The 26,600-nt window shown below is 43.3% G+C and overlaps 3 protein-coding genes across 4 annotated transcripts; 2 read left to right on the top strand and 1 right to left on the bottom strand.

Moving 5' to 3' along the window:
- The first annotated feature begins 3,354 nt into the window (after positions 1–3,354).
- On the top strand, positions 3,355–6,445 carry LOC115147039 (zinc finger protein-like 1). Its single transcript, XM_029689031.2, has 8 exons — positions 3,355–3,493; positions 3,762–3,878; positions 3,993–4,104; positions 4,213–4,406; positions 4,660–4,735; positions 4,954–5,160; positions 5,390–5,513; positions 5,722–6,445. Exons 2-8 carry the CDS (start codon positions 3,777–3,779, stop codon positions 5,906–5,908), a joined length of 1,002 nt encoding a protein of 333 aa, XP_029544891.1. The 5' UTR covers positions 3,355–3,493; positions 3,762–3,776; the 3' UTR covers positions 5,909–6,445.
- Positions 6,446–9,932: 3,487 nt separating this feature from the next.
- On the bottom strand, positions 9,933–13,195 carry LOC115101347 (phospholipase A and acyltransferase 3-like). The gene is made up of 4 exons (XM_029620755.2): positions 12,080–13,195; positions 11,806–11,902; positions 11,281–11,549; positions 9,933–10,614 (listed from the first exon to the last, which is right to left on the bottom strand). The coding sequence occupies exons 1-4, from the start codon at positions 12,131–12,133 to the stop codon at positions 10,501–10,503; spliced, it is 534 nt and encodes a 177-aa protein (XP_029476615.2). The 5' UTR covers positions 12,134–13,195; the 3' UTR covers positions 9,933–10,500.
- A 2,245-nt stretch (positions 13,196–15,440) lies between these two features.
- LOC115101346 (neutral alpha-glucosidase AB-like) lies at positions 15,441–25,358 on the top strand. Of its 2 annotated transcripts, XM_029620753.2 has the most exons (25): positions 15,441–15,663; positions 15,924–16,025; positions 16,159–16,267; positions 16,440–16,567; positions 16,703–16,882; positions 17,184–17,249; positions 17,963–18,029; positions 18,313–18,406; positions 18,568–18,664; positions 18,972–19,143; positions 19,257–19,377; positions 19,557–19,792; positions 19,926–20,052; positions 21,688–21,767; positions 21,988–22,128; positions 22,273–22,369; positions 22,500–22,601; positions 22,702–22,945; positions 23,493–23,557; positions 23,717–23,793; positions 23,922–23,996; positions 24,146–24,259; positions 24,362–24,474; positions 24,571–24,671; positions 24,882–25,358. In XM_029620753.2, the coding sequence occupies exons 1-25, from the start codon at positions 15,644–15,646 to the stop codon at positions 24,989–24,991; spliced, it is 2,838 nt and encodes a 945-aa protein (XP_029476613.2). In that variant the 5' UTR covers positions 15,441–15,643; the 3' UTR covers positions 24,992–25,358. The 2 variants fall into 2 exon arrangements, with proteins under 2 accessions (XP_029476613.2, XP_029476614.2); XM_029620754.2 differs by lacking the exon at positions 17,184–17,249 and having other exon boundaries at positions 15,444–15,663.
- Positions 25,359–26,600: the final 1,242 nt, after the last annotated feature.

The raw sequence follows: 26,600 nt of genomic DNA, 5'->3' as shown, positions 1-26,600 counted from the left end.
GAGTGCAGTTCCTGTCCGTTATTTTATCTTTCTTTTTTTTATTTGATTTAACCTTTATTTAACTAGGCAAGTCAGTTAAGAACAATTTACAATGACGGCCCACCAAAAGGCCTCCTGCAGGGGGGACTAAAAATATAAACTTAAATAAAATATATAGGATAAAGAGAGACAACAAATCAAATCAAAGTGTATTTGTCACGTGCGCTGAATACAACAGGTGTAGTACAGTGAAATGCTTTCTTACAGGCTCTAACCAATAGTGCAAAAAAGGTGAAAAACACATAATAGCACAATTGGTTGGGCGCCCATAAAACAGCTGCCATTTCTTCTGGCACCATTTTAGATCCTCCAAACACAACACTACCTAAAGAGATACCTAAAACAACAACATAGCATGGCAGCAACACATGACAACACAGCATGGTACTGTAGCAACACAACATGACAACAACATGGTAGCAACACAACATGGCAGCAGCACAAACATGGTACACACATTATTGGGCACAGACAACAATACATAATGCAAAGCAGACACAACTGTCAGTAAGAGTGTCCATGACTGAGTCTTGAATGAAGAGATTGAGATAAAACTGTCCAGTTTGAGTGTTTGTTGCAGCTCGTTCCAGTCGCTAGCTGCAGTGAACTGAAAAGAGGAGGGACCCAGGGATGTGTGCTTTGGGGACCTTTAACACACTAGAGCTTGAGGTAGGGTTAAGAGAGCTTGAGGTAGTCACCTCATACAATTACTTGGGAGTATGGCTAGACAGTACACTGTCCTTCTCTCAGCACATATCAAAGCTGCAGGCTAAAGTTAAATCTAGACTTGGTTTCCTCTATAATAATCGCTCCTCTTTCACCCCAGCTGCCAAACTAACCCTGATTCAGATGACTATCCTACCTATGCTAGATTACAGAGACGTAATTTATAGATCGACAGGTAAGGGTGCTCTCCATTCGGCCATCAGATTTGCCACCAATGCTCCTTATAGGACACATCACTGCACTCTATACTCCTCTGTAAACTGGTCATCTCTGTATACCAGTCGCAAGACCCACTGCTTGATGCTTATTTATAAAACTGTCTTAGGCCTCACTCCCCCCTATCTGAGATATTGACTGCAGCCCTCATCCTCAACATACAACACCTGTTCTGCCAGTCACAGGTAGAGGGGCATTCTTACCAAATCACATGTATTTTTTAAAATTTAACTCGACAATTCTTATTTACAATTCTTATTTACAATGACGGCCTACACCGGCCAAACCTGGATGACGCTGGGCCAATTGTGCGCCGCTCTATGGTACTCCCAATAACGACCGGTTGTGATTCAGCACTGCACAGAGACTAAATTAATGATAAATATGTGATTCCATCTAAATAAATAAACTACGATAAAGACGCGAGTGTATTAGAATTAGAAGCGAGTTGAATGAGGCAGGGCTTGCAAACTATTACAGACTACAAAGGGAAGCACAGCTGAGAGCTGCCCAGTGACACAAGCCTACCAGATGAGCTAAATAACTTCTATGCTCGCTTCGAGGCAAGTAACACTGAAACATGCATGAGAGCATCAGCTGTTCCGGACGACTGTGTGATCATGCTCTCCGCAGCTGATGTGAGTAAGACCTTTAAACAGGTCAACATTCACAAGGCCGCAGGGCCAGACGGATTAAAAGGACATGTACTCCGAGCATGCGCACCAACTGGCAAGTTTCTTCACTGACATATTCAACCTCTCCTTGACTGAGTCTGTGATACCAACATGTTTCAAACAGACCACCATAGTCCCTGTGCCCAAGAACACTAAGGTAACCTGCCTAAATGACTACCGACCCATGGCACTCACGTCTGTAGCCATGAAATGCTTTGAAAGGCTGGTCACCCACTCTAATTTGCATACCACTCCAACAGATCCACAAATGATGCAATCTCTATTGCACTCCACACTGCCCTTTCACACCTGGACAAAAGGAACACCTATGTGAGAATGTTATTCATTGACTGCAGCTCAGCATTCAACACCATAGTGCCCTCAAAGCTCATCACTAAGCTAAGGACCCTGGGACTAAACACCTCCCTCTGCAACTGGATCCTCGATTTCCTGACGGACCACCCCCAGGTGGTAAGGGTAGGTGACAACACATCCACCACGCTGATCCTCAACACGGGGGCCCCTCATGGGTGCATGCTCAGTCCCCTCCTGTACTCCTGGTTCACTCATGACTGCATGGCCATGCACGACTCCAACACCCTTATTAAGGACTGAGCACGCCCCCATTCTCATCGACGGGGCTGCAGTGGTGCAGGTTGAGAGTTCCTTGGCGTGAAGAGGGCACGACAAAACCTATTACCCCTCAGGAGACTGAAAATATTTGGCATGTGTCCTCAGAACCTCAAATGGTTCTACAGATGCATCATCGAGAGCATCCTGACTGGTTGCAACTGCTCGGCCTCCGACCGCAAGGCACTACAGAGAGTAGTGCGTACGGCCCAGTACATCACTGGGGTCCAAGCTTCCTGCCATCCAGGACCTCTATACCAGACGGAGTCAGAGGAAGGCCCGAAAAATTGTCGAAGACTCCAGCTACCCTAGTCATAGACTGTTCTCTCTGCTATCGCACAGCAAGCAGTACCGGAGCACCAAGTCTAGGTCCAAGAGGCTTCTAAACAGCTTCTACCCCTAAGCCATAAGACTCCTGAATATCTATATTAGCTCAATTAACTCGACTAACCGGTGCCCCCGCACATTGGCTCTGTACCGGTGCCCCCTTTATATAGCCTCACTATTGTTATTTTACTGCTGCTCTTTAATTGTTTGTTACTTTTATTTGATACTTTTTTTTAGGTATTTTATTACAACTGCATTGTTGGTTAATAAGGGCTTGCAAGTAAGCATTTCACTGTAGGGTCTACACGTGTTGGATACGGCGCATGTGACATAACATTTCATTTTATTTGGATTTGAATTAGTAAATCAATCGAAATTTAATGTGGGTGAGGCTGACACACCCATTAAGTGCGCCAACGTTTCTTTCTAATGTAAAATAAAATAGAATTGATGATCAGCTCTCTCCAAACCAATCGTAACATGACAACCTAAATTCAAACTGTAAAACCTGCCCGTGGACCAGCTGGTATACAATGTGGGTCCCTGGCTAGAATGGTTTCACCTTTTGTCAATTTAATGTCAGATTTGATTTTTCGAAGCAGGTTAGGAGAATTAACGTAGCCGGGTAGGATAATTAGGTAAAAGGTTAGCTAAAATGCAAAAAAAAATAAACTTTTGACTTTTAATTTGAATAAAAGCTGGATCCTTTCTAAACATTACGGTATATCTTCCCCGTTTATATGACGTCATTATACTGCGACTGCCGGAAGAGACGTGGCAAAATGTCCGCTTCTGAGAACGTTCGCATTTTCTAGCTTTAGTTATTTGTACCACCTTTTCCTTCAAACGATAAATCATCGAGGAGAAAACTTGTGTGACAGGTAGGGTTCAGTTAACTTTTACAACTAAAGCCACCCGAAACGCATCTGATGCTCGTGAATTAGCTTCGTTAACGTTAGCTCTAACTATAAATCTACATTTTCAATACATACAAGTAGTGTCTTGCACCTATGCAATATGTAATAATCAAACTACATTTGAACCATGAGTCGATTTGCCTTGGTTATCAGACTATTGCTTAGTTAATAGCTATAACGTTAACTAGTTCTGTCGTTGCTGAAGCTTGTTTTGGTGATCACTTGTCTACAGCACGACAGACAGACCATGGGTCTGTGCAAGTGTCCTAAGAGGAAGGTGACCAACTTGTTCTGCTTTGAACATCGGGTGAATGTGTGTGAGCATTGCCTGGTCTCCAACCACAACAAGGTCAGTGGATGGGCAGCTCTAAGTACCCAATGTGTCATGTTAAATTAAATATGGACCACAAAGTAGTTGTTTGCCACTAAACTAAGCTATTTTCTCTACCTGTCTGATCCCAAGTGTATAGTGCAGTCCTACCTCCAGTGGCTTCAGGATAGTGATTACAACCCTAACTGTCGACTGTGTAATAACCCACTGATCTCCCAGGATACTGTCAGATTGGTCTGCTATGGTAAGAATGTCAACATCTAGGATAGATCCTTATTGCTGTTGCTTGATATTACTGCTGTATGGAATTTGCTCAAACCCTCTGGTTCATTGCTCTTTCTCTCTATCCAAGATGTATTCCACTGGGCCTGTCTTCATCACCTGGCAGCCCGGTTGCCCCTACACACTGCTCCTGCCGGATACCAGTGCCCCAGCTGCCAGGGTCCAGTATTCCCCCCCTCCAACCTGGCCAGCCCAATAGCTGATATGCTGAGGGAACAGTTGTCCTTAGTCAACTGGGCCAGAGCTGGACTAGGCCTACCTCTGGTGAGGAATATGGGTGGGCTGAGTCACACTAGCAGTCAGGGATAGTGACAAGGGGGATACTGGTTCAAATGCTGGCTGACATTCAGTTGTGTATTATATTTGTGTAAAATACTGTATGTCAGAGCTTAAACATAATTCACTTTTTAGGACCCCATAAATCAAGAGTTTCTTTTAGAAAGAAGACACAAATATTATGAAATAGGTGTTCTGTGACAATTCAACTCTAACAGGTACATCGTTTCTCCACTGCAAGATTGAAGAACCTGTAAAAGCTATTCAAGACAGCACACAGGATGTCACTGATTATGCCGACTGGTCCACGTTTGATGGTAAGTAATTGTTTCTGCTGTTGATACTGCCTTATTGGTCCACAGTAAGGGAGCCTGTATTGCAACTGAATGTTGCAATACATAATAATATATATCAGATGTTTTTATTTTATTTATCCAGGGCGTCATGACATATGCTAAGCTGAATGTTGGAAATGTTTGTTTGAATCTGGGAGTTTACTGTAACATTTGCCTTCCCTTCTCCCCTACTCTGCTAGCACCAGCATTGGAGCCTACTGAAGCTTACCCCACCGACTCCTACGCCTCCCAACCACACCCTAGCCCCGCCCCTACTCCAGTTCCAAACACAGTTCAGGAAGATCATGGAAGTCTCCACAACAAAGGGGAGATGGTGGCTCATGAACAACACTCTTTGGTCAACATGATCACTGCAACCACCAGTGACACCATCACCCTACACACAGGTAAAGGACTATGAATGGTACCTAGGTTTAGTGGAGCTATCTTAATCCTAACCATTACCAGCCACACACAGTGTTGTCATGCCATACGTTAATCCAATCCTTAGCCTCAACTCTAATCCTAGTTCCTGACATTTTTGATGACACATTTGACATTCCTCACGTAGTGTATAATGTATGCTGTATCCTCATATATTTGGTTTATTCATTTAATGTGAATTATTGCTTCCAGCATCATCCCCAAGGAAGATCTATGACACTAGGGACTCCGCACACAGCTCTGTGACACAGATCGACTTTGATGACGACAAGTACCGGCGACGACCAGCACTCAGCTGGTTTGCACGGATTCTCAAGTCAGTAATGTTACTAGTTATTCAAAGTTTTGCTTCATTTTGTTATTACACAGCAAGTACGTCTTTCCTAGCAAACCTCCTTACATATGGAGAACCGTATTTGACTTACATTTTATAGATCCGATTATCTATTACTCTGTCTCCAAAGGTCGAGTCCTTTTTCCAATTTCTCTTAACTCTGAAAATGTAAATGAATTTGTGTTCTCAGAAACCGGGCAGGTTCCAAGAGGACAGGCCTGTCCTGGAAGCAGAGGGTCTTCATGCTCCTTCTGGTTGGAGTTCTGGGATTCTTTACCTTGATCATCATTATGGCTAAACTGGGCCGTGCTTCAGCCGACTCCGACCCCAACTTAGACCCCCTACTAAACCCCAACATCCGAGTGGGCAACAACTGACCAGCTCCAAGTCCTAGTGAGTGTTGAACATAGGGCCGATATAGGCCATCTAAGATGGTGGGACCAGTAAAGGCAGAGAGATACCTTTTCTCTCTCTCAGACATGAAAGAAAAGAGGATGGGATGGTGCATTTTGTCCTGGAAATGATGGCAACCTTAAACCCTTCTTTGGGATAGGCAGTTGCTTTTAGAGCTATATGTACAATGAATTTATATATTTTGACCCACTCCACATCAAATGAGATTGCAATGTTGGAATGAATGGTGATGGGGAAAACAGATTTTCACCACAGAAATACTGTATTCTATGACACATGGCTTTTTGCAACATCTGCTAAAACAGGTATTTTTGAAGGGGGTGTCAATAAGTTGTTCAAGTAAATTGACAGTGATGTTTGTGTTGAATTGGAAGAATGCTACGTCTGACATTCACATACTACATTGTATGGTGATTAAATGCATCTGTAAATATAGAAATTTAACGAGATGATAGTGTGTTTTGTGTTGAACTGGAATAAATGTTTATCCAATTCTCAAATTCTGTATGCAATATACGTTCATATTTTGTGGATAAACAAAATGTACAACAGATACTGTGAGGATATTCAAGTAGTGGTTAACCCATTGGACATTGGTCTTGGTTTAGCATTAAAATGGCACATGCAGTCTTAAATCCACAAGTGCCCTGTGCTCAGACACTTTGATAGAGTGATCTACTTTCTCCTGAGTTTGAAGTGTTATGAAAGGTGTGTTGATGGGACCTCTAAAATAAGTACAGTGCATTCGGACAGTATTCAGACCCCTTAACTTATGTTAGACTTATTTTAAAACGATTAAAGTTGTTTTTTTCTTCAATCTACACACAATACCCCATAATGACAAAGCCAAAACAGGTTTTTAGACATTTTTGCAAATGTATTACAAATAAACTAATATCAAATTTACATATGTATTCAGACCCTTTACGCTGTAGTTTGAAGGGCCATTGGCATTGATTACAGCCTTGAGTCTTCTTGGGTACAAGCTTGGCACACCTGTATTTGGGGAGTTTCTTCCATTAATCTCTGCAGGTCCTCTCAAGCTCTCTCCTGGTTGGATGGGGGGGGGGTTGCTGCATAGCTAGTTTCAGGTCTCTCCAGAGATGTTTCATCGGTCTGGGTTCTGGCTGGGCCACTCAAGGATATTCAGAGACTTGTCCCGAAGCCAGTCATGCATTGTCTTGGCTGTGTGCTTTGGGTCGTTGTACTGTTGAAAGGTGAACCGTCACCCCAGTCTGAGGTTTTCATCAAGGATCTCTCTGTACTTTTCTCCGTTCATCTTTCCCTAGATCCTGACGAGTCTCCAAGTCCCTGCCGCTCAAAATTATGTTGCCACCACCATGCTTCACCATAGGGATGGTGCCAGGTTTCTTCCAGTTGTGACGCTTGGCATTCAGGCCAAAGAGTTCAATCTTGGTTTCGTCAGACCAGAGAATCTTATTTCTCATGGTCTGAGAACCCTTTAGGTTCATTTTTGACAAACTCCAAGCGGGCTGCCATGTGCCTTTTTTTACTGGCTTCCTTCTGGCCACTCTACCATAAAGGCCTGATTGGTGGAGGGCTGCAGAGATGGTAGTCCTTCTGGAATGTTCTCTCATATCCAAAGAGGAGCTCCGTCAGAGTGGTCATTGGGTTCTTGGTCACCTCTCTGACCAAGGTCCTTCTCCCCCGATAGTTCAGTTTGGCCGGGTGGCCAGCTCTGGTAAGAATCTTGGTGGTTCCAAACTTCTTCCAATTAAGAATGAGGGAGGCCACTGTGTTCTTGGGTACCTTCAATGCTGCAGAACTTTTTTGGTACCCTTCCCCAGATCTGTGCCTCGACACAATTCTGTCTCGGAGCTTTACGGACAATTCCTTCAACCTCATTGCTTGGTTTTTGCTCTGACGTGCACTGTTAACTGTGGGACCTTATATAGACCGGTGTGTGCCTTTCTAAATCATGTCCAATCAATTTAATTTACCACAGGTGGACTCCATTCAAGTTGTAGAAACATCTCAAGGATGATCAATGGAAACCGGATGCACCTGAGCTCAATTTCGAGTCTCAGCGAAAGGTCTGAATACTTGTGTAAATAAGTTATTTGTTTTTATCTTTTAATAAATTAGCAAAAAATTCTAAAAACGGTTTAGGCTTTGTCATTATGGGGTATTTGTTTTTATTTAACCAATTTCAGAATAAGGCTGTAATGTGGAAAAAGACAAGGGGTCTGAATACTTTCCAAATGCACTGTATATATGTTTGAGAAGTCACATTTCTGTATTGAAATCAAATTCTACACCACCTATATCAGTCTGCTGTTATTATATATCTCTGCACTTTTCCCCAAGTGACATTAAACACGTTAAATGATTTGAGGAACAAACATCTCTCTTGCTGATGCTTACTCTGCAGAAGGCAATTCTGTCAGTGTAACAATATGTCGTTTTTGAGGAATATATGCTTTTGATAAAGCAGACATACAAAAAAAACACCCATTATGTTTTTTTAACTATTCACATATTTCTCAATTAAAATATCTGTAAACACTTCATTTATCTATGAACACACACTTGTAGGCCTTATATCATGTCATACTGATAATTTTCACATGGCAACATGTCCTCTGAGAAATAACGATGACTCTTGCAAGTGGTCTCTGTTTCCTGAGGTTAAGGTGATTTAATTTATTGTTCTCAGAACTGCTCTCTTCTGTACTGGATCATAAGTAACTCATAACAGAAGCGAGTGATGAAAATGACCAAGTTAAAAACTAGAAAAAGAGAGAAATGAAGGCGCTCATGTCAAACAGTAACTGGAGCATGCAAAACAAATAAGCTCTGTATCTCTAAAATTAGGAGTGATGACCATGCAGACATTGATTGACTCACAGACTGACAGTAGGGCAATGAAGCCCATCTTGCGATTTCCTGCTTGGAGTGAATACACTGAGCCCATCAGTGACCAGTAGAAACTCACCACCTGAAACAACTGAGTAAAAAAAATATATTAGGGATTGTCTTCATATCAATACCCAGACAAAATATCTCAATTTTCATATAACCTCTATCAATGATAATTATCAAATGAGAAGTAGCCACCAGTATGGCTTCTGTGTGGTGCTGGCTTGGAAAGCTGTTGTCCTTGATAACAAAGTGCAGGATGACATCAGCGACCAGTAGGCCTAGCTGAAAGATGCAGAGGAGCAGCGACATGGTTGTGTACAGCCCTCTCTTTGACACAGACAGGGAAAACAGCCATGCCATCAAAGCGGAGGTGTTGCCCTGCTCACAAAATGGATGAGATGAGAACAAGCATTTTCTGTAATTGAATATAAAATAAGGATAATGACTAACTGGATCTAGGATAAATATCATACATATCATTCATTATATGATTATATTTGTAAAGCATTGTCTTTGTCCAGCAGATTGTAAGACATTTACTATTTATGTATGTGTGAATTGATTTGTGTGTAAAAGGAGAAACGGAACATAGTTTACATTCTCGAAGAGGTCACCACTTTCTGCCATGTCACAAACTACTGGTGGCCCACTCTTGAGAGACCTAGACCGACACTTGCACAATGATACAGATTCTTGGACTGAATAAAATTGTCCCAACTTGTAATTTGTCAGCACACCTACTGTGATGAAGTGTGGAACTGTCTGAAGGTAATAGAATGTTCATATTCTCCAGCTATGACATCACAGAAACATCAAGAACCAAGATTCTAAATATTGGACCAAAATTTTAAAAAATTTGTCTTGAATCTTTTCATTGTAATGAACACAAGCCTATTTACAAATAAATAGAAGGCTCTGGGTATGGAAAGGGGGATACCTAGTCAGTTGTACAACTGAATGCATTCAATTGAAATGTGTCTTCCGCATTTAACCCCTCTGAATCAGAGAGGTGTGGGGGGGCTGCCTTAATCCACATCCACATTATCGGCTATAATGTGTGTAGTGAAGGGTCCTCTAAATTAGAAATATGTACTGTAGTCATACCAAGGGTGTAGTTTTTAATTAACAAAATTGAAGACTCACCAATCAGAAGAATGAAAATGACATTTGATTCACCATCATACAGTTTAATGTGATTAGACAAAAAGCTAACATTTCATGTGTCAATAAAACAAACATTAAGAAATTCATTATGTACAATCTGTCAACAATCATGCATGGAATCACACCACATATTTAGGCCTACGCACTGTCTGTAACAATACGTAGGACAACAGGATAGGCACTCAATCTCCTTATTGTTCTGAAAAGCTGTAGTTTTCCTAATTTATGACATTATCCTGGTGAGCAGGGTTTCCCGAATGTGGTCCTGGTGCTGCCCCCCCCCAAAACCAAAATGTGCACCCAGGGGAGGCCCCAGGACCAAGTTTGGGAAACGCTGTCCTAGGGGGCAACTAGTAGGCAAAGGGCAGAAAAGAAAATGCATGTGTCTAATTTAATTGACTTACAAATAGCCTACCAAATGTAGGGAATTATACCCCCTGTCAAAAAAAATTGTTCCGCTGTCTCTGCATTCACCCCAGAGGTAGACGGAGGAAGGTGACTCGAAGGTTCAAAGGAGTATCCGCTTTTGTTTTGACTTCACACAAGAGATGTTTGACGCTGCATTCAGGGCCTTCATGCCAATCGCCACTGCTCTAACACCTACGCCCAGAGCATAATATACCTGCAAAAAGAGAATAGATCATAACAGTAACCACTAACCGATGAGAAACACCTATCCCCAAATAAACTTGTTTTCAAATGCAAATAGAGACCTCATGTCCTAAAACAGAATGATTCTGAATTTTTTTCCACATTAATAGATCAGCTCTGATGGGTAAATATCTGATGTGATTAGTGGAGAAAATATCAGATTTGGGCTGCCTGTCTAAATGCAGCCATGTGGGCTTTAATATGTAACATGCATCTCCCATTTTACAAGGTAGTGTCTGATTATCTGACTAGTCTCCTTGGTCAGGTCAACTGTTCCTAAACTGAATACATTTTTATTTAACCAGGCAAGTCGGTTAAGAACAAATTCTTATTTACAATGACAGCCTTACACCGGCCAAACCCGGACGATGCTGGGCCAATTGTGCGCCTCTCTATGGGACTCCCAATCACGGCCGGTTGTGATACAGCCTGGATTCAAAGCAGGGTGTCTGTAGTGACACCTCTTGCACTGAGATGCAGTGCCTTAGACCGCTGTGCCACTCGGGAGCCCATTAGTCCAGCTTGGCAACTGGCAGAAACAATAAACCAAGGCATAGACCAAAAGTATTGCTTTACCAACATCACAGGATATGTCATGATATCCTTAGAAGGATATCATGATTGTCAGCACACACACCTGCCGGGACTCTCCCTTCCCATATCTCAGCTCTGTGACAAAGTGTTCACAGTTTCCCCTCAGGATGCAGTATGGCATCTCCAGGCCCAGCAGGCTGCGGGCATCCCTCAGTATGTTATAAACACTCCGGGGTTTGTGTTTGTCATCCAGCAGGTTGTTGACAAGGAACCTGTCCTTCCCCACTATCTCCTCCAGGCTCTCCTTGGTCACAACGGCTGTGTCACACAACACAGACACTAGGCTGTAGGCACCAGCCCCAGCTGCCTCAGCTTAGGTAGGGGAGGTAGGATCAGTGGGGTGAGGCGGGGGCACGTGAGAGTGGAGGAAAGAGCAGAAAGGAAAATCTTAGGAGGGTATCAGATCAGTGATGTGTACTATGTTTTTCTGATAGAGTATATATACGATTTTATTAACATAATCATAAGCATATTTTTTCTAGGTCCATGAATCCCTTATACATGTACTTTATAGGCTTCTCTGTGCCATGACATCCAGTATTAAAGATCAGGACCAAATTGTACTTACTGGGGGGACAGAGGTGGACGATGTAGCCTTCTCCAACATACAAGGCCCAGTGCTGATAGGTCCCCCGGAATATCTCAATCAGGTCCCCAGGTTGAGGCTTTGTTTGATATTGACAACACAATATCAGATTTTTACATTACAACTGGCAATTAGTAAACAAGTCTATATTCAATGTTAATTCAGTATTTGACAAAGATTACCCCACAAACACAACAAAAATACCAAAGCAGGTCTGTCATCAAGTCAAATACACTGCACGGTGTTACTGACTTACCATTATTGGGACAATGTCATTCCTTTTGATAAGATTGTGACAAAAACATAACATATCCAGGTTTTGATTTGTTCTTGCGTATACTGTACTTATCCAGCATGTGAAAAAAGTTCATACTTGCAATATGCTCCTCTGTTGATTAAAACAGACATGCTAACCTAAAGCGTGTGTTGCTTAGGCTACAGTGGATCAAGCCATTAATTGGATTTTCACAGTCTATTTTGGGTAGTAAACCTTGATCTCTGACTGTTGGAGTAGTACTTGTGAGTTGTGTTGAGCGGACCTCTCAAAATATGCAGAGCTGACCTCTCAAAATATGGATGGCTTTCAACTAGAGTTTCCTTTGCCAATGAGATAATCTATGTAACTGTCTAATGGAAATGAGTGATTGGTGCTTTCTTGGGACCAACCGTTTCCACTGTTAGACCAGGTTTGGCATTGAAATGATGTAACATGTCTGGTGTGTTATGGTTGGCTTCTTTTATGAAACTTTCTTCTTACCTGTTATTGATTGTTTATAAAGTGATCATAAAAAGTAACAACAATCCATACCAGGCAAGAAGGAAGCTGCAACGATTTAAGCGCTGCAATACAAATGACAAATGTACATATAAATTCACAACAATAAGATTTTTAAAATTAGTATTTTTTAAATATATAATGAAAATGTTCAGACCTGAATTTGGAAAGCAAATACAGTTATATCAACTATAGTTCAACTACATGTTTTTCTTTAACCTTTATTTAACTAGGCAAGTCACTTAAGAACAAATTATTATTTACAATGATGGCCTACCTCGGCCAAACACTAACCCAGACAACTCTTGGCCAATTGTGCGCCGTCCTATGGGACTCCCAATCACGGACGGTTGTAATACAGCCTGGAATCAAACCAGGGTCTGGTTTGTGACACCTTTAGCAGTGACACCTTTAGCATTGAGATGCAGTGCCTTAGACCGCTGTGCCACTCGGAAGCCTATACTCACAATGGGTTTTAAACTTGAAAGCCTTTCTATACAACGTGTGCTCATAATGTTGCTAATGGCTATCCAATAGGAATTCAATTAACCATAATAAAATGCCATTATACAACAATCTTTAAAAATATATAATATATTTCACCTTTATTTAAACCAGGTAGGCTAGATGAGAGTTCTCATTTACAACTGCAACCTGACCAAGATAAAGCAAAGCAGTGCGACACAAACAACAACACAGAGTTACACATGGCATAAACAAACGTCAATAGCACAATAGAATAAAACCTTTTTTTAAGTATATATACAATGTGTGCAAATGCGTGAGGAGGTAAGGCAATAAATAGGCCATAGTAGCGAAGTAATTACAATTTAGCAAATTAACACCGGAGTGATAGATGTGCAGATGATGATGTGCAAGTAGAAATACTGATGTGCAAAAGAGCAGAAAAGTACATAAAAACAATATGGGGATGAGGTAGGTAGATTGGATGGGCTATTTACAGATGGGCTATGTACAGCTGCAGCGATCGGTTAGCTGCTCAGATAGCTGATGTTTAAAGTTAGTGAGGGAAATATAAGTCTCCAGCTTCAGCGAGTTTTGCAATTCGTTCCAGTCAATGGCAGCAGAGAACTGGAAGGAAAGTCTGAGTAGAGTGTCGGAGGCTATTTGGTAAATGACATCGACGAAGTCGAGGATCGGTAGGATAGTCAGTTTTACTAGGGTATGTTTGGCGGCGTGAGTGAAGGAGGCTTTGTTGCAAAATCGGGATTCTAGATTTAATTTTGGATTGGAGATGTTTAACATGAGTCTGGAAGGAGAGTTTACAGTCTGGCCAGACACCTAGGTATTTGTAGTTGTCTACATATTCTAAGTCAGAACCGTCCAGAGTAGTGATGCTAGTTGGGCAGGCAGGTGCGGGCAGCGAACGGTTGAAAAGCATGCATTTAGTTTTATTAGTGTTTAAGAGGAGTTGGAGGCCACGGAAGGAGTGTTGTATGGCATTGAAGCACGTTTGGAGGTTTGTTAACACAGTGTCCAAAGAAGGGCCAGATGTATACAGAATGGTGTCGTCTGCGTATAGGTGGATCAGGGAATCACCCGCAGCAAGAGCGACATCGTTGATATATACAGAGAAAAGAGTCGGCTCGAGAATTGAACCCTGTGGTACCCCCATAGAGACTGCCAGAGGTCCGGACAACAGGCCCTCCGATTTGACACACTGAAATCTGTCTGAGAAGTAGCTGGTGAACCAGGCGAGGCAGTCATTTGAGAAACCAATGCTGTTGAGTCTGCCGATAAGAATATGGTGATTGACAGAGTCGAAAGCCTTGGCCAGGTCAATGAAGACGGCTGCACAGTACAATCTTTTATCGATGGTGGTTATGATATCGTTTAGTACCTTGAGCGTGGCTGAGGTGCACCCGTGACCAGCTTGGAAACCGGATTGCACAGCGGAGAAGGTACAGTGAGATTCAAAATGGTCAGTGATCTGTTTATTAACTTGGCTTAAGAAGACTTTAGAAGGGCAGGGCAGGATGGATATAGGTCTATAACAGTTTGGGTCGAGCGTCACCCCCTTTGAAGAGGGGGATGACCGCGGCAGCTTTCCAATCTTTAGGGATCTAGGGTTAATGGTTTTACAGCTCTTTCAGAACATCTGCTATCTGGATTTTGGTGAAGGAGAAGCTGGGGAGGCATGGGCAAGTAGCTGTGGGGGGTGCGGAACTGTTGGCCGGGGTTGGGGTAGCCAGGAGGAAAGCATGGCCAGTCGTAGAAATTGAAATTCTCGATTATCATGGATTTATCGTTGGTGACAGTGTTACCTAACCTCAGTGCAGTGGGCAGCTGGGAGGAGGTGCTCTTGTTCTCCATGGTCTTTACAGTGTCCCAAAACTTTTTGGAGTTAGAGCTAGAGGATGCACATTTCTGTTTGAAAAAGCCAGCCTTTGCTTTCCTGCTTTCCATAATAGCAAACTTCAGAAATAGTCTAATGTTGAGTCCATGCCACGTGGCATCTTTCTCATTTCATTTTAGACAGTACCATACCCATCTTTTCCATTAATTTGGGATGGACTACTGGCTACTTTCAGTCGCCGAACGTTGCAAATAGAAATTACATGAACGAATAGATCCGACGTGCTTCCTGTTCTACATAGTATATTTATATCTGAACGTTTCAAAACCCCAAAGTGTTTAACGCACCTTTGCTATGCACACGCGCCTCCCTCGTCAAAATGAACTGACCAATCATTGAATGACTCGCGGCAATGCGGAGCGCATTCAAGATCGAAACGCTTTAGCAACGGTTAACAGAAAGCACCATGTTTAGAGCATTTATTATTATAGCATCCCACTACCATTTCAAGTTAAGGCAATAACAGGAGTTCGTCTAATTCGAAAATGTGCCAATACGTCTACAGGATGGACAGGGTTGGCTCTGACTGTCCCCCAAATAACATATTTTGTTTCTTATAGGCATCTATACTTTCTATTTGTCAAATCATCTGCGTGCACATGATTTGAAGGGGCGAGGCTTGAGAGCGTAAGCAAGCTGAATCGAGAGCGTAAGCAAGCTGAATCAAGATGGCGAGCTTCATTGAACGGTAGTTATTTCAGAATTCAGGTTCAGTTAGCCTGCTAGCAAGCCATTACAACAGAAAAACATGTGTACTATTGCATCAGTCTTTGCGGATATTATCTATAAATGCCGCATTTGGTCAGTTTTCTTTTGTCACGGATAGCTTGCTACCTAGAGGAAAACTACCTACCTAACTAATCAGTTCAGCAGCAACACGATTTAGCTAGCTGGAATATGATAATTGCAAAAATAGTTACATCACTGTTTATTTCCATTCTTCCCTAGGATGTACCTATATCGTGTGCTCGTGCTGTCTGTTTTCCTGAGCATCACTCAAGCTGTGGATCGCAGCAACTTCAAAACATGTGACCAGAGTGCCTTCTGCAGGTGATGGCTGCCTACCATCAATTCACTTGTAGAAAAATGTGTAACAACAATAACGTTACGTAGATGGACATTTTGAGACCTAAACGAAATAACGTGTGTGTGTGTGTGTGTGTGTGTGTGTGTGTGTGTGTAGTCGTCAAAGGGCGATGAAGCCAGGCCAGACATCATACACAGCCTTACTGGAGACTCTGGAACTCAGTGACTCCCACCTCACAGTGCAGCTCCTGAATAACAATAATAAGGTCAGAATGAACAAGACCTGCTGCACACGTAAATAAGTTGTCATGGAGATTGGGTGAAATTACTTTGCTTTTATAATGGATTACTTGAATGGCACACAATGGAAATCCACCATACACTTAGTGTTCTTCCACATCGTGCAAACCGTGTGATAATTTCATTGCCTGTGTTCAGGTGCTCTTGCTGCTCGAGCTGTATCGCCTTCAGGGGAACATGACCAGAGTGAAGATCAATGAGCTGAAGCCCATCAAGCCTCGATATGAGGTGCCTGATGTTCTCATCACTGACCCTCCCACTGAACTGTGAGTTTGTTCATTTCAATATCAGCCCACTATTGTCTCACATTCTGGGATGGTTTTGTAATGGATGTAAAGTATAGAGAAGGTCCATAGTGGGTGTGTTGGCATGGGTGTGATGGCCGTTTCTCTCCAATGCAGTATGTCAGTGGTGGCCCAGGATGAGCACAGGGTGGTGTTGTCTCTGGGTGGGGAGGACTGGAGGCTCATCCTCAGTGCCCAGCCCTTCCGCCTGGACATCATGGAGGGCCCACAGGTGCTGCTGTCCCTCAACTCCCGGGGCCTGCTAGCCTTCGAGCAGCTCCGCATACGCAAGGACACGTGAGTCGCTTATGCAGTCTTGCATGTACAGGATGAAACCATGCATTTATATCACATGGAACAATGCAATTGAATGCATATACTAGACTTGTAATGGACTTTGACGGAATATTGCCGTGTAATATATGTTGTGTAATTTCATGGAAGGCTTTTTAATGAAGGCTTCCACTTGTGCTCTCCTGCTGAATTTGATAATTGTCTCAAAGGTTTTCTAAATGCACTTAGCTGTGCTGTACTGATCTGTTTTCCCATCCTATTCTGTTCCTTTCCTTTCCCTCCTGTTTCTCACCATGTCCTCCAGTATTTCCCACAAAATAAGTAGCACAGTCGGTAGCATGTGGGATAAGATCAAGAGCGTTTTCTCTAGGTAACTGGTCTTAGCTTGCCTCTTGATGTAATGTTTGTGTGACACCTGAGTTGAACTACTGAAATAGCTTGCGGCTGTATTGTCTTATAGTAGAAATGCCACAAGTCAAAAATGAAGTCCACAGATTTTTACTTTTGATCTTAACTTTACTAGAACAACTACATATATGTAAACATGTTGCTGTGTGCAATGTCTCCATAAGTCTGTACAGCCTCTACTGCTCAGTGTAGTGTACATATATTTACTAAGCTTCCCACCACCCTCTAAACTAAACAAATTATTGCATGTCATATTTTATTGTTCAGTGATTTGATTGGTTTACCCATGGATAATTATTAACAAATAAAAAATTGTCCTGCAAAGTTTTTAGAAATGTGGGCATATTACCAAGCCCATTACCAAGTCATTTTCTATTGGGCTGAATCCTAACTTAAAATCTGCACATTTTTGTGCAACCCCAACATTAAGATCAATGCAAACACAAGTTAAGATGAACTGCTATGTCAACAAGATGCCAGTACATAATGCATGTTTAACTCGATGACAATTACCAAATGGAAAAAGTTTGTCCTTCAATCGATCACTAACAACATGTCAATCCAGGTGATGAAAAGCAGTTTATATTGTGTTACTTGTTCTTCACATTTCTCCATGTGGTTTCTATAGCAATCAATCACTCTTTTGACATTGATATGTATTATTGTGTGATGCAGCAAAAGCCAAACAGACACAGAGGAAGCTGGGGAGAAAGAGGACACAGAGAAGCATGACAAGGAAAAGGTGTGTGGTGTTCTATCCCAAATACCTTATTGTTCTGATACAAACACTGCATGGGTTTATTGGTGCATTTATAGACTTCCTTCTGTCCATTTGTTTGTGTTCAGTGTGTAGAGATTACAGGTTGTGAGTAGTAGCCTAGTAGGGTGCGAGAAGAGCTCCAACTTCTGGTATCAATTTGATGTGAACTTTGAACTAGGGTGTGTATGAGTAGCACCTTTCTGAGACACTTTAGCTACACGTTTGGCCTCTTTTCTGGTTCTCCACAAAACCCCTCTCTTTCCAGGTGTCAGAAGGAGAGGAGGAGGCAGAAGAAGAGGTGGATCAGCCAGGAATGTGGGAGGAGACATTCAAGACCCATGCTGACACCAAGCCTAATGGTACATCATTGTACACTACAATTCCATAGTAAAACAAACTGTTACTCAAGTCCATTTATTTGTTTTCACCTATTTACTTAACATTGACATCATGTGTTAAATTTGTCAAATATATATAAATAAAAACACTGCTCTAATGTAACCTGCCTCCTGTCCTCCAGGTCCCTCCTCCATCAGTCTGGACTTCTCCCTGCCTGGAGTAGAACACGTCTACGGCATCCCTGAACACGCAGACGGCCTCAGACTGAAAAACACAGAGTGAGACTATAAACGCCCTTGCCCCAATGTCATTTGCACTCAGCTCATCAAAGTGTAGTTTTCTGATTTATTTTACTTTTATTATCTAGGTCAGTATCTAGTCAGTTAAGAACAAATTCTTATTTTCAATGACGGTGGGTTAACTGCCTTGTTCAGTGGCAGAACAACAGATGTTAACCATGTCAGCTCGGGGATTCGATCTTGCAACCTTTTGGTTACTAGTCCAACGCTCTAACCACTAGGCTACCTGCCGCCCCTTTTGTTGGTCATCCAGTGCTAACCCAGTGATTCCTGTTCCTCTCCTTAGTGGAGGAGACCCCTACAGGCTTTATAACCTGGATGTGTTCCAGTATGAGCTCTTTAACCCTATGGCTCTGTATGGAGCAGTGCCTGTCCTCCTCTCACACAACACCCACAGGACTATGGGTCTCTTCTGGCTTAACGCAGCAGAGACATGGGTGGACGTCAGCTCTGGACAGGTGGGTGTGTGTGTGACTGGATCTCACACACTGTCTTGCCTTTCCTTCTTTGCCCTTGGATCCACTTGGTTGGATCTCTGAATCCTCTTTGTGCATGTTTGATTGCGTTTCAGGGCTCCAGTGAGGTCCCTCAGACAGACGTCCGATGGATCTCTGAGAGTGGCATCATTGACGTCTTCATCATGCTGGGACCACGACCTAATGATGTGTTCACACAGTACTCTTCCTTAACAGGTACACTACTTACACACTCACTAACAGGAACACAGGTACACGTCACTCACGGTATATTCTACACATTCACACCAAGCACATTTTAATGTTCAATACATGGTTGGTTTATAGCTTCACTGCTCCCTATCCCAGAAGTGTTACCTTCACTTTAGAAATGACCTGTTCTCTGGCTGTCGTAGGAACTCAGGCCTTCCCCCCTCTCTCTTCGCTGGCCTACCACCAGTGCCGTTGGAACTACAACGACCAGGAAGATGTGAGTGCGGTGGACCAGGGCTTTGATGAACACGACATCCCCTATGACTTCATCTGGCTGGATATTGAGCACACGGACGGCAAGCGCTACTTCACCTGGGACAACAACAAGTTCCCACAGCCCAAAGACATGCTGCAGGGCCTCCTGGATAAGAGACGCAAGGTGAACTTAATAATGGAAACATAGGATTTTGAAATGGTGTGTGTGTGGTAATGAGAAGATAATTTACATTTTTGGCAATGTTCTCTCTTCCTCCTCCACTCACTGCGTCCTCTCCTGTCCCGGCTGTCCACAGATGGTGACCATAGTGGACCCTCACATTAAGGTGGACAGCAGCTATAAGATCCACACTGAGATTCGCTCTCGAGGCTACTACATAAAAAACAAAGATGGCGGAGACTATGAGGGCTGGTGCTGGCCAGGTAGGAACATGTCAATATGTACACTATGTACAAAAGTATGTGGACACCCCTTCAAATTAGTGGATTCGGCTATTTCAGTCACACCCGTTGCTGACAGGTATATAAAATTGAGCACACAGCCATACAATCTCCATAGACAAACATTGGCTGTAAAATGGCCTTACTGAAGAGCTCAGTGACTTTCAACGTGGCACCGTCATAGGATGCCACCTTTCCAACAAGTCAGTTCGTCAAATTTCTGCCCTGTTCGAGCTGCCCCAGTCAACTGTAAGTGCTGATATTGTGAAGTGGAAACGTCTTGGAGCAACAACGGCTCAGCCGCGAAGTGGTAGGCCACACAAGCTCACAGAACGGGACCGCCGAGTGCTGAAGCCCATGGCACATAAAAATAGTCTGTTCTCGGTTGCAACATTCACTACAGAGTTCCAAACTTCCTTTGGAAGCAACGCCAGCACAATAACAGTTTGTCGGGAGCTTTATGAAATGGGTTTCCATGGCCGAGCAGCCGCACACAAGCCTAAGATCACCATGCGCAATGCCAAGCGTTGGCTGGAATGGTGTAAGGCTTGCTGCCATTGGACTCTGAAGCAGTGGAAATGCATTCTCTGGAGTGATGAATCACGATTCACCATCTGGCAGTCCGACGGATAAATCTGTGTTTGGCAGATGCCAGGAGAACGCTACCTGTCAGAATGCATAGTGGCAACTGTAAAGTTTGGTGGAGGAGGAATAATGGTCTGGGGCTGTTTTTCATGGTTTGGTTTAGGCCCCTTACTTCCAGTGGTGGGAGATCTTAACACTACAGCATACAATTACATTCTAGACGATTCTGTGCTTCAAACTTTGTGGCAACAGTTTGAGGAAGTTTCTGTTTCAGCATAACAATGCCCCTGCGCATGAAGCAAGGTCCACACAGAAAGGGTTTGTCGAGATCGGTGACGACTGGCCTGCACAGAGCACTGACCTCAACCCCATCGAACACCTTTGGGATGAACTGGAACGAAGCCTGTGTGACAGGCCTAATCACCCAACATCAGTGCCCGACCTCACTAATGATCTTGTGGCTGAATAGAAGCAAGTCCCCACAGCAATATTCCAACATCTAGTGGAAAGTCTTCCCAGAAGAGTGGAGGCTGTTATGGCAGCAAAGGGGGAACCAACTCAATGTTAATGCCTATGATTTTGGAATGGGATGTTAGGCGAGCAGGTGTCCACATACCTTTGGTAATTTAGTGTATTTATTTATTGATAAATTCTAAAACGTACCAGACAACACAGTGCAGGTTAGCATTTGTCATGAATGTTGCCCTGGAAGCAGCTCTGCAGAGTGGTCACTTGCTGGCACAGCCACAGTCATGAAATCTCATTTAAACCTAACCTTAACCATAACCACTAACCCTAATGCCTAGCACTAACCTTTTAAATTAAGACCAAAAAGCTAAATCATACGTTTTTCTGAAATGGCCAATTTGCCCCATCTAACGGAAATCGCTGAGTTCTACCTCCAGGGCAATATTTTGGCAATAAATGTCAACGCATTTTAAGATTTGCCTGTTTTTCTACTGATTCAGTCACCCAAAGGCTAGAATTGTTTAGAACTGTTATGTATATGTACTCTATATTTCCTTGTAAAAGGGAATGCAGGTTACCCAGATTTTACCAACCCTGAGATGAGGAAGTGGTGGGCCAGCATGTTTGCCTATGACCAGTACGAGGTGAGTAAACCCCGTGTCAGTTAGTCTCATCTCCACATTTTAAACGCAGTTACTTTTTTCTCTTTCCTTCTTCTTTCTTGACTTCCTTTGGAAACTTTGTCCTCTTCACTGAGTCAGTTAGCATTGATGTCACTGGTTAACCAGTAAAGCTGCTGGAGCCTTGAGCTACTGAGACCACAGATGTACTGACATGTCATTATCTCCTGTTTCTCTTCTCCAGGGCTCGATGGAGAACCTGTACACGTGGAACGACATGAACGAGCCGTCTGTGTTCAACGGTCCAGAGGTCACCATGCACAAGGATGCCCTCCATGGGCCCTGGGAGCACAGAGACATCCACAACCTCTACGGCTTCTACGTGGTGAGGAAGGGAAGGAAGGGCGTTACTAGGACTAGATAGCCCCGGGGGTGTTCATTGTCCACACTGTTGGGATTGTTTTGGATTAGTTACAGCATCCTTATTATTTACTGCCATCTACTGTCTTCCCTTCTTTCCCTCTCTCAGCAAATGGCGACAGCAGAGGGTCAGATCCAGCGCTCCGGGGGGTTGGAGAGGCCTTTTGTCCTGACCAGGGCCTTTTTCGCTGGGTCTCAGCGCTATGGTTAGACCCTTCAATAACGCCTCCCTCTGGTTACCATAAATGTTGTATACTGTATGTCTTCACTGAACCCCCAACCCACTCTTGAAGTGTTCACTCTCTCACACACACGCATTCACCCACTCTCCTCCAGGTGCAGTTTGGACTGGTGATAATGCAGCTGAGTGGGGCCACCTGAAGATGTCCATCCCCATGTGTCTCAGCCTGGGCCTGGTTGGCATCTCCTTCTGTGGAGGTGAGGCTGGCAGGGATCGGTGCTGCACAGATTGGATGGCTCGGTCTGTCCTCGTTTGATTGTAATTCTTAAAGTATCCTAATCACTCCTCTCATCCCAGCTGACGTGGGTGGTTTCTTTAAGACTCCCAGTGCGGAGCTGCTGGTGCGTTGGTACCAGGCGGGGGCCTACCAGCCCTTCTTCCGTGCCCACGCCCACCTGGACACCCCGCGGAGGGAGCCCTGGCTTTTTGGCCCTGACAACACAGCTCTCATCCGGGAGGCTGTGCGTCAGCGCTACACCCTTCTGCCCTACTGGTACCTGCAGTTCTACCATGCCCAACGCACTGGCCAGCCTGTCATGAGGTAGGCTCATCAAGCCCCATGTAGGGCTTGACATTAACTATTTTTTAGACACTTTTTAGTTTATTTTTTTGTTAACTTTTTATTTGTCAGCTCAAGTCACTAAGTGCAGAAATAAACAATCTTCTGTAACATCATAATACCATTATTATCACTGGTATTGACAATGGAAGGCTGCTGGTCTCTGATCCCATGTATTGTCTCCTGCCGCTGTGGCCTTGAGCAACGCACTTAAAATACTGCACTGATAGGCTACTGTATAAAACCCATATGTGGAGAGCTACTGGGTGTGCAGGTTTTTGATCCGCACACTATCTAATTCTGATCGGAGTAGGAGTTTTTTTGACTTGTCCATGCGGAAAACTTAACTCTATAATGGTCTTTCTATTTGTTTTACATGCCCAGGCAAGCGGACAAGTGTTAATGTCCAGCCCTGCCACGTCTATGTTTTGAAGGTCTATAGCTGGCACCAGCCTTTGAGAAGATATTAGAGAGAATCCTTGTATTTTGATTCACCTTGGGTTGTATTCTCTCTCTCTGTGTACTATAGGCCCCTGTGGGTGGAGTATCCAGAGGATATTGCCACATTTTCCATTGACAATGAGTTCCTGATTGGTAAGTAGGTTAGGGAGAGCGGCCTTTAGACCGGTATGTACTTAACTTTTTATGGTACAATACTTTTGAATACCTAAATGTTTGGATGAAGTTGAGCTCTTCAACCTGGTGAGAATGATGCATTACCCCAGGCTACCTCTCCCCCTGTGTGTTCATCAGGCAGAGATCTTCTGGTTCACCCTGTAACAGATGAAAGGTCTAGTGGGGTCACAGCCTACTTACCTGGGACTGGCGAGGTGAGTTTTGAGGATGGAGAGAGAGGGAAGGCTGACCTGGAGTTTTTCCTGTTGAAATATACCACATGTTCAATCAACCTGATATCTTCTCGTTCTCTGACATCCTCGCGCTTTTCTCCCCGTCACAGGTCTGGTATGACGTCCACACGTTCCAGAGACATGACGGAGCTCAGAACCTCTCTATCCCGGTCACCATGAGCTCAGTAGGTTCTCTGTTAACATGGATCTGCTGTTTGTTTCTCTCAACTCCTATGGTCTTTACCCATCACCCACCTCTCTGCACCTTTTCCCACAAATAACTCTCTCGCTTTTCTCTCTCTCTTCTCTGTCCCACCACCTCATCCTATCTCAGATTCCAGTGTTCCAGCGAGGAGGTTCCATTATCTGCCGGAAGAACCGTGTTCGCAGGTCCTCATCCTGCATGGAGAACGATCCCTACACCCTCTACGTGGCCCTTGACTCACAGGTATAACCTTCGTTTACACCACTATGATATCACTACCATTGTTGTTGTACCATTTTACTTGCCGGGGCTTTGTCGTCATTTAAATGTTTCTCTTTGTTCCAGGGCAAAGCAGAAGGAGAGATTTACATAGATGATGGTCACACCTTTAAACACAAGACAGACAAGCAGTTTATTCACAGACGCCTGAGTTTCACTGCGAACAGCCTCTCATCGAGGTCTGTCCCTCTAACTAACATTATCATTCCAACCAGGCCATGTTCTCCCTGTGTTTCTGTATCGAGTGTAACCTGTCTCTTTCTCTGATGCTGCAGTGATCTGTCTCCTGACTCCCAGTTTCCCACGGCCTCCTGGGTAGAGCAAGTGAACATCCTGGGAGCTCAGAAGCCTGATGCTGTCACCCTCACAACGACAGGTTAGTCATGTACCATCAATAACTAGGCAACATGGTGTCACGTGTAGAGCCAGGAGTTTCCCCTGAATGTCCTTCTGGTAATGTAACGGAAAAATAACTTGTTGCAGCGAAGTTATTTTTGTGTTGGCAGGCTAGTGCAGAAAGTGGTAAGGGTTGTGAACATTGGGGTTTGTTACAATGTGCCTGATGTTCTTCACCCATCCTCCACAGATGGTGGGGAGTCTTCTGTGGAGTTTGCGTTTGACCCGGACACGGCAGTCTTAACTCTTCGTAAGCCAGGCGTGAACGCAGGGGTCAACTGGACATTACATCTGCGGTAACACAGGACACACACATCGAAGTCAAGAGACAAATGAAATGTCACACACAGACTTTTGGACAAACAAGTAAACATACAACTACAGAAAAGCACACAACCAGATTCAAAAGTGTGGCTAGGATTTGGAGCAGTTACCCAAACCGCAGGAGAAATGGATCAGGGTTGTTGAAAGAGTATGAAACTCAGGACCACAAATGGTGTTAGTCAGGAGAAATTCTGCACCACTAACAAGAGGCTGAATCTTTGATACTTAATTTTAAGAAATATTTTTTCCAGGGTTGAAATTATGACTGATGATAATGACTCCCTATAAGACTATATGACTAGCTAAATAAAATAAATAAATGACAATGAATGTCCAAATGTAATGTTTGTATTTTTTTCCTTTCCATTTTTGTTACAAGTTAATGAATTTGCTTTTACATGGGTTAGCATTGTGACTAGACAAGTATGAAGAAGAGATGACCTTCTATCGGACATGATGAAATACAGTGGGTATTAGAAGTATTCACCCCCTTGATTTTTTTCACATTTTGTTGCGTTACAAAGTGGGATTGAAATTAATTTAATTGGTTTTTGTAATTGATCTACATTATTGCTCTGTCAAAGTGGAATATTTTATTAGAATGTAAATTAAAAATAACTATACCTTGAATAGATAAGTATTCACTCCCCTGAATCACCTTTGGCAGCAATGTACAGCTGTGATTTTCTTAGGTAAGTCTCTTAAGAGCTTTAGCATACCTGGATTGTGCAAGATCTGGGAAGGTGTTGAGGATCATGTCTAGACAGCCATTTTCAAGTCTTGCCATAGATTTCCAAGCAGATTTAAGTCAAAACTGTAACTTGGCCATTTGGAACATCCACTGTCTACAGTGTAGATTTGGCCTTGTGTTGTAGGTTGTCCTGCTACAGTGTAGATTTGGCCTTGTGTTGTAGGTTATTGTCCTGCTACAGTGTAGATTTGGCCTTGTGTTGTAGGTTATTGTCCTGCTACAGTGTAGATTTGGCCTTGTGTTGTAGGTTATTGTCCTGCTACAGTGTAGATTTGGCCTTGTTGTAGGTTATTGTCCTGCTACAGTGTAGATTTGGCCTTGTGTTGTAGGTTATTGTCCTGCTACAGTGTAGATTTGGCCTTGTGTTGTAGGTTATTGTCCTGCTACAGTGTAGATTTGGCCTTGTGTTGTAGGTTATTGTCCTGCTACAGTGTAGATTTGGCCTTGTGTTGTAGGTTATTGTCCTGCTACAGTGTAGATTTGGCCTTGTGTTGTAGGTTGTCCTGCTACAGTGTAGATTTGGCCTTGTGTTGTAGGTTGTCCTGCTACAGTGTAGATTTGGCCTTGTGTTGTAGGGTATTGTCCTGCTACAGTGTAGATTTGGCCTTGTGTTGTAGGGTATTGTCCTGCTACAGTGTAGATTTGGCCTTGTGTTGTAGGTTTTTGTCCTGCTACAGTGTAGATTTGGCCTTGTGTTGTAGGTTATTGTCCTGCTACAGTGTAGATTTGGCCTTGTGTTGTAGGTTATTGTCCTGCTACAGTGTAGATTTGGCCTTGTGTTGTAGGTTATTGTCCTGCTACAGTGTAGATTTGGCCTTGTGTTGTAGGTTATTG

The sequence above is a fragment of the Oncorhynchus nerka genome, linkage group LG19 (assembly GCF_034236695.1).
Source record: "Oncorhynchus nerka isolate Pitt River linkage group LG19, Oner_Uvic_2.0, whole genome shotgun sequence".
NCBI classification, from domain to species: Eukaryota; Metazoa; Chordata; class Actinopteri; order Salmoniformes; family Salmonidae; genus Oncorhynchus; species Oncorhynchus nerka.
Note: the sequence above shows the minus strand (reverse complement) of the source record. Positions and strands in the feature narration are given on the sequence as shown.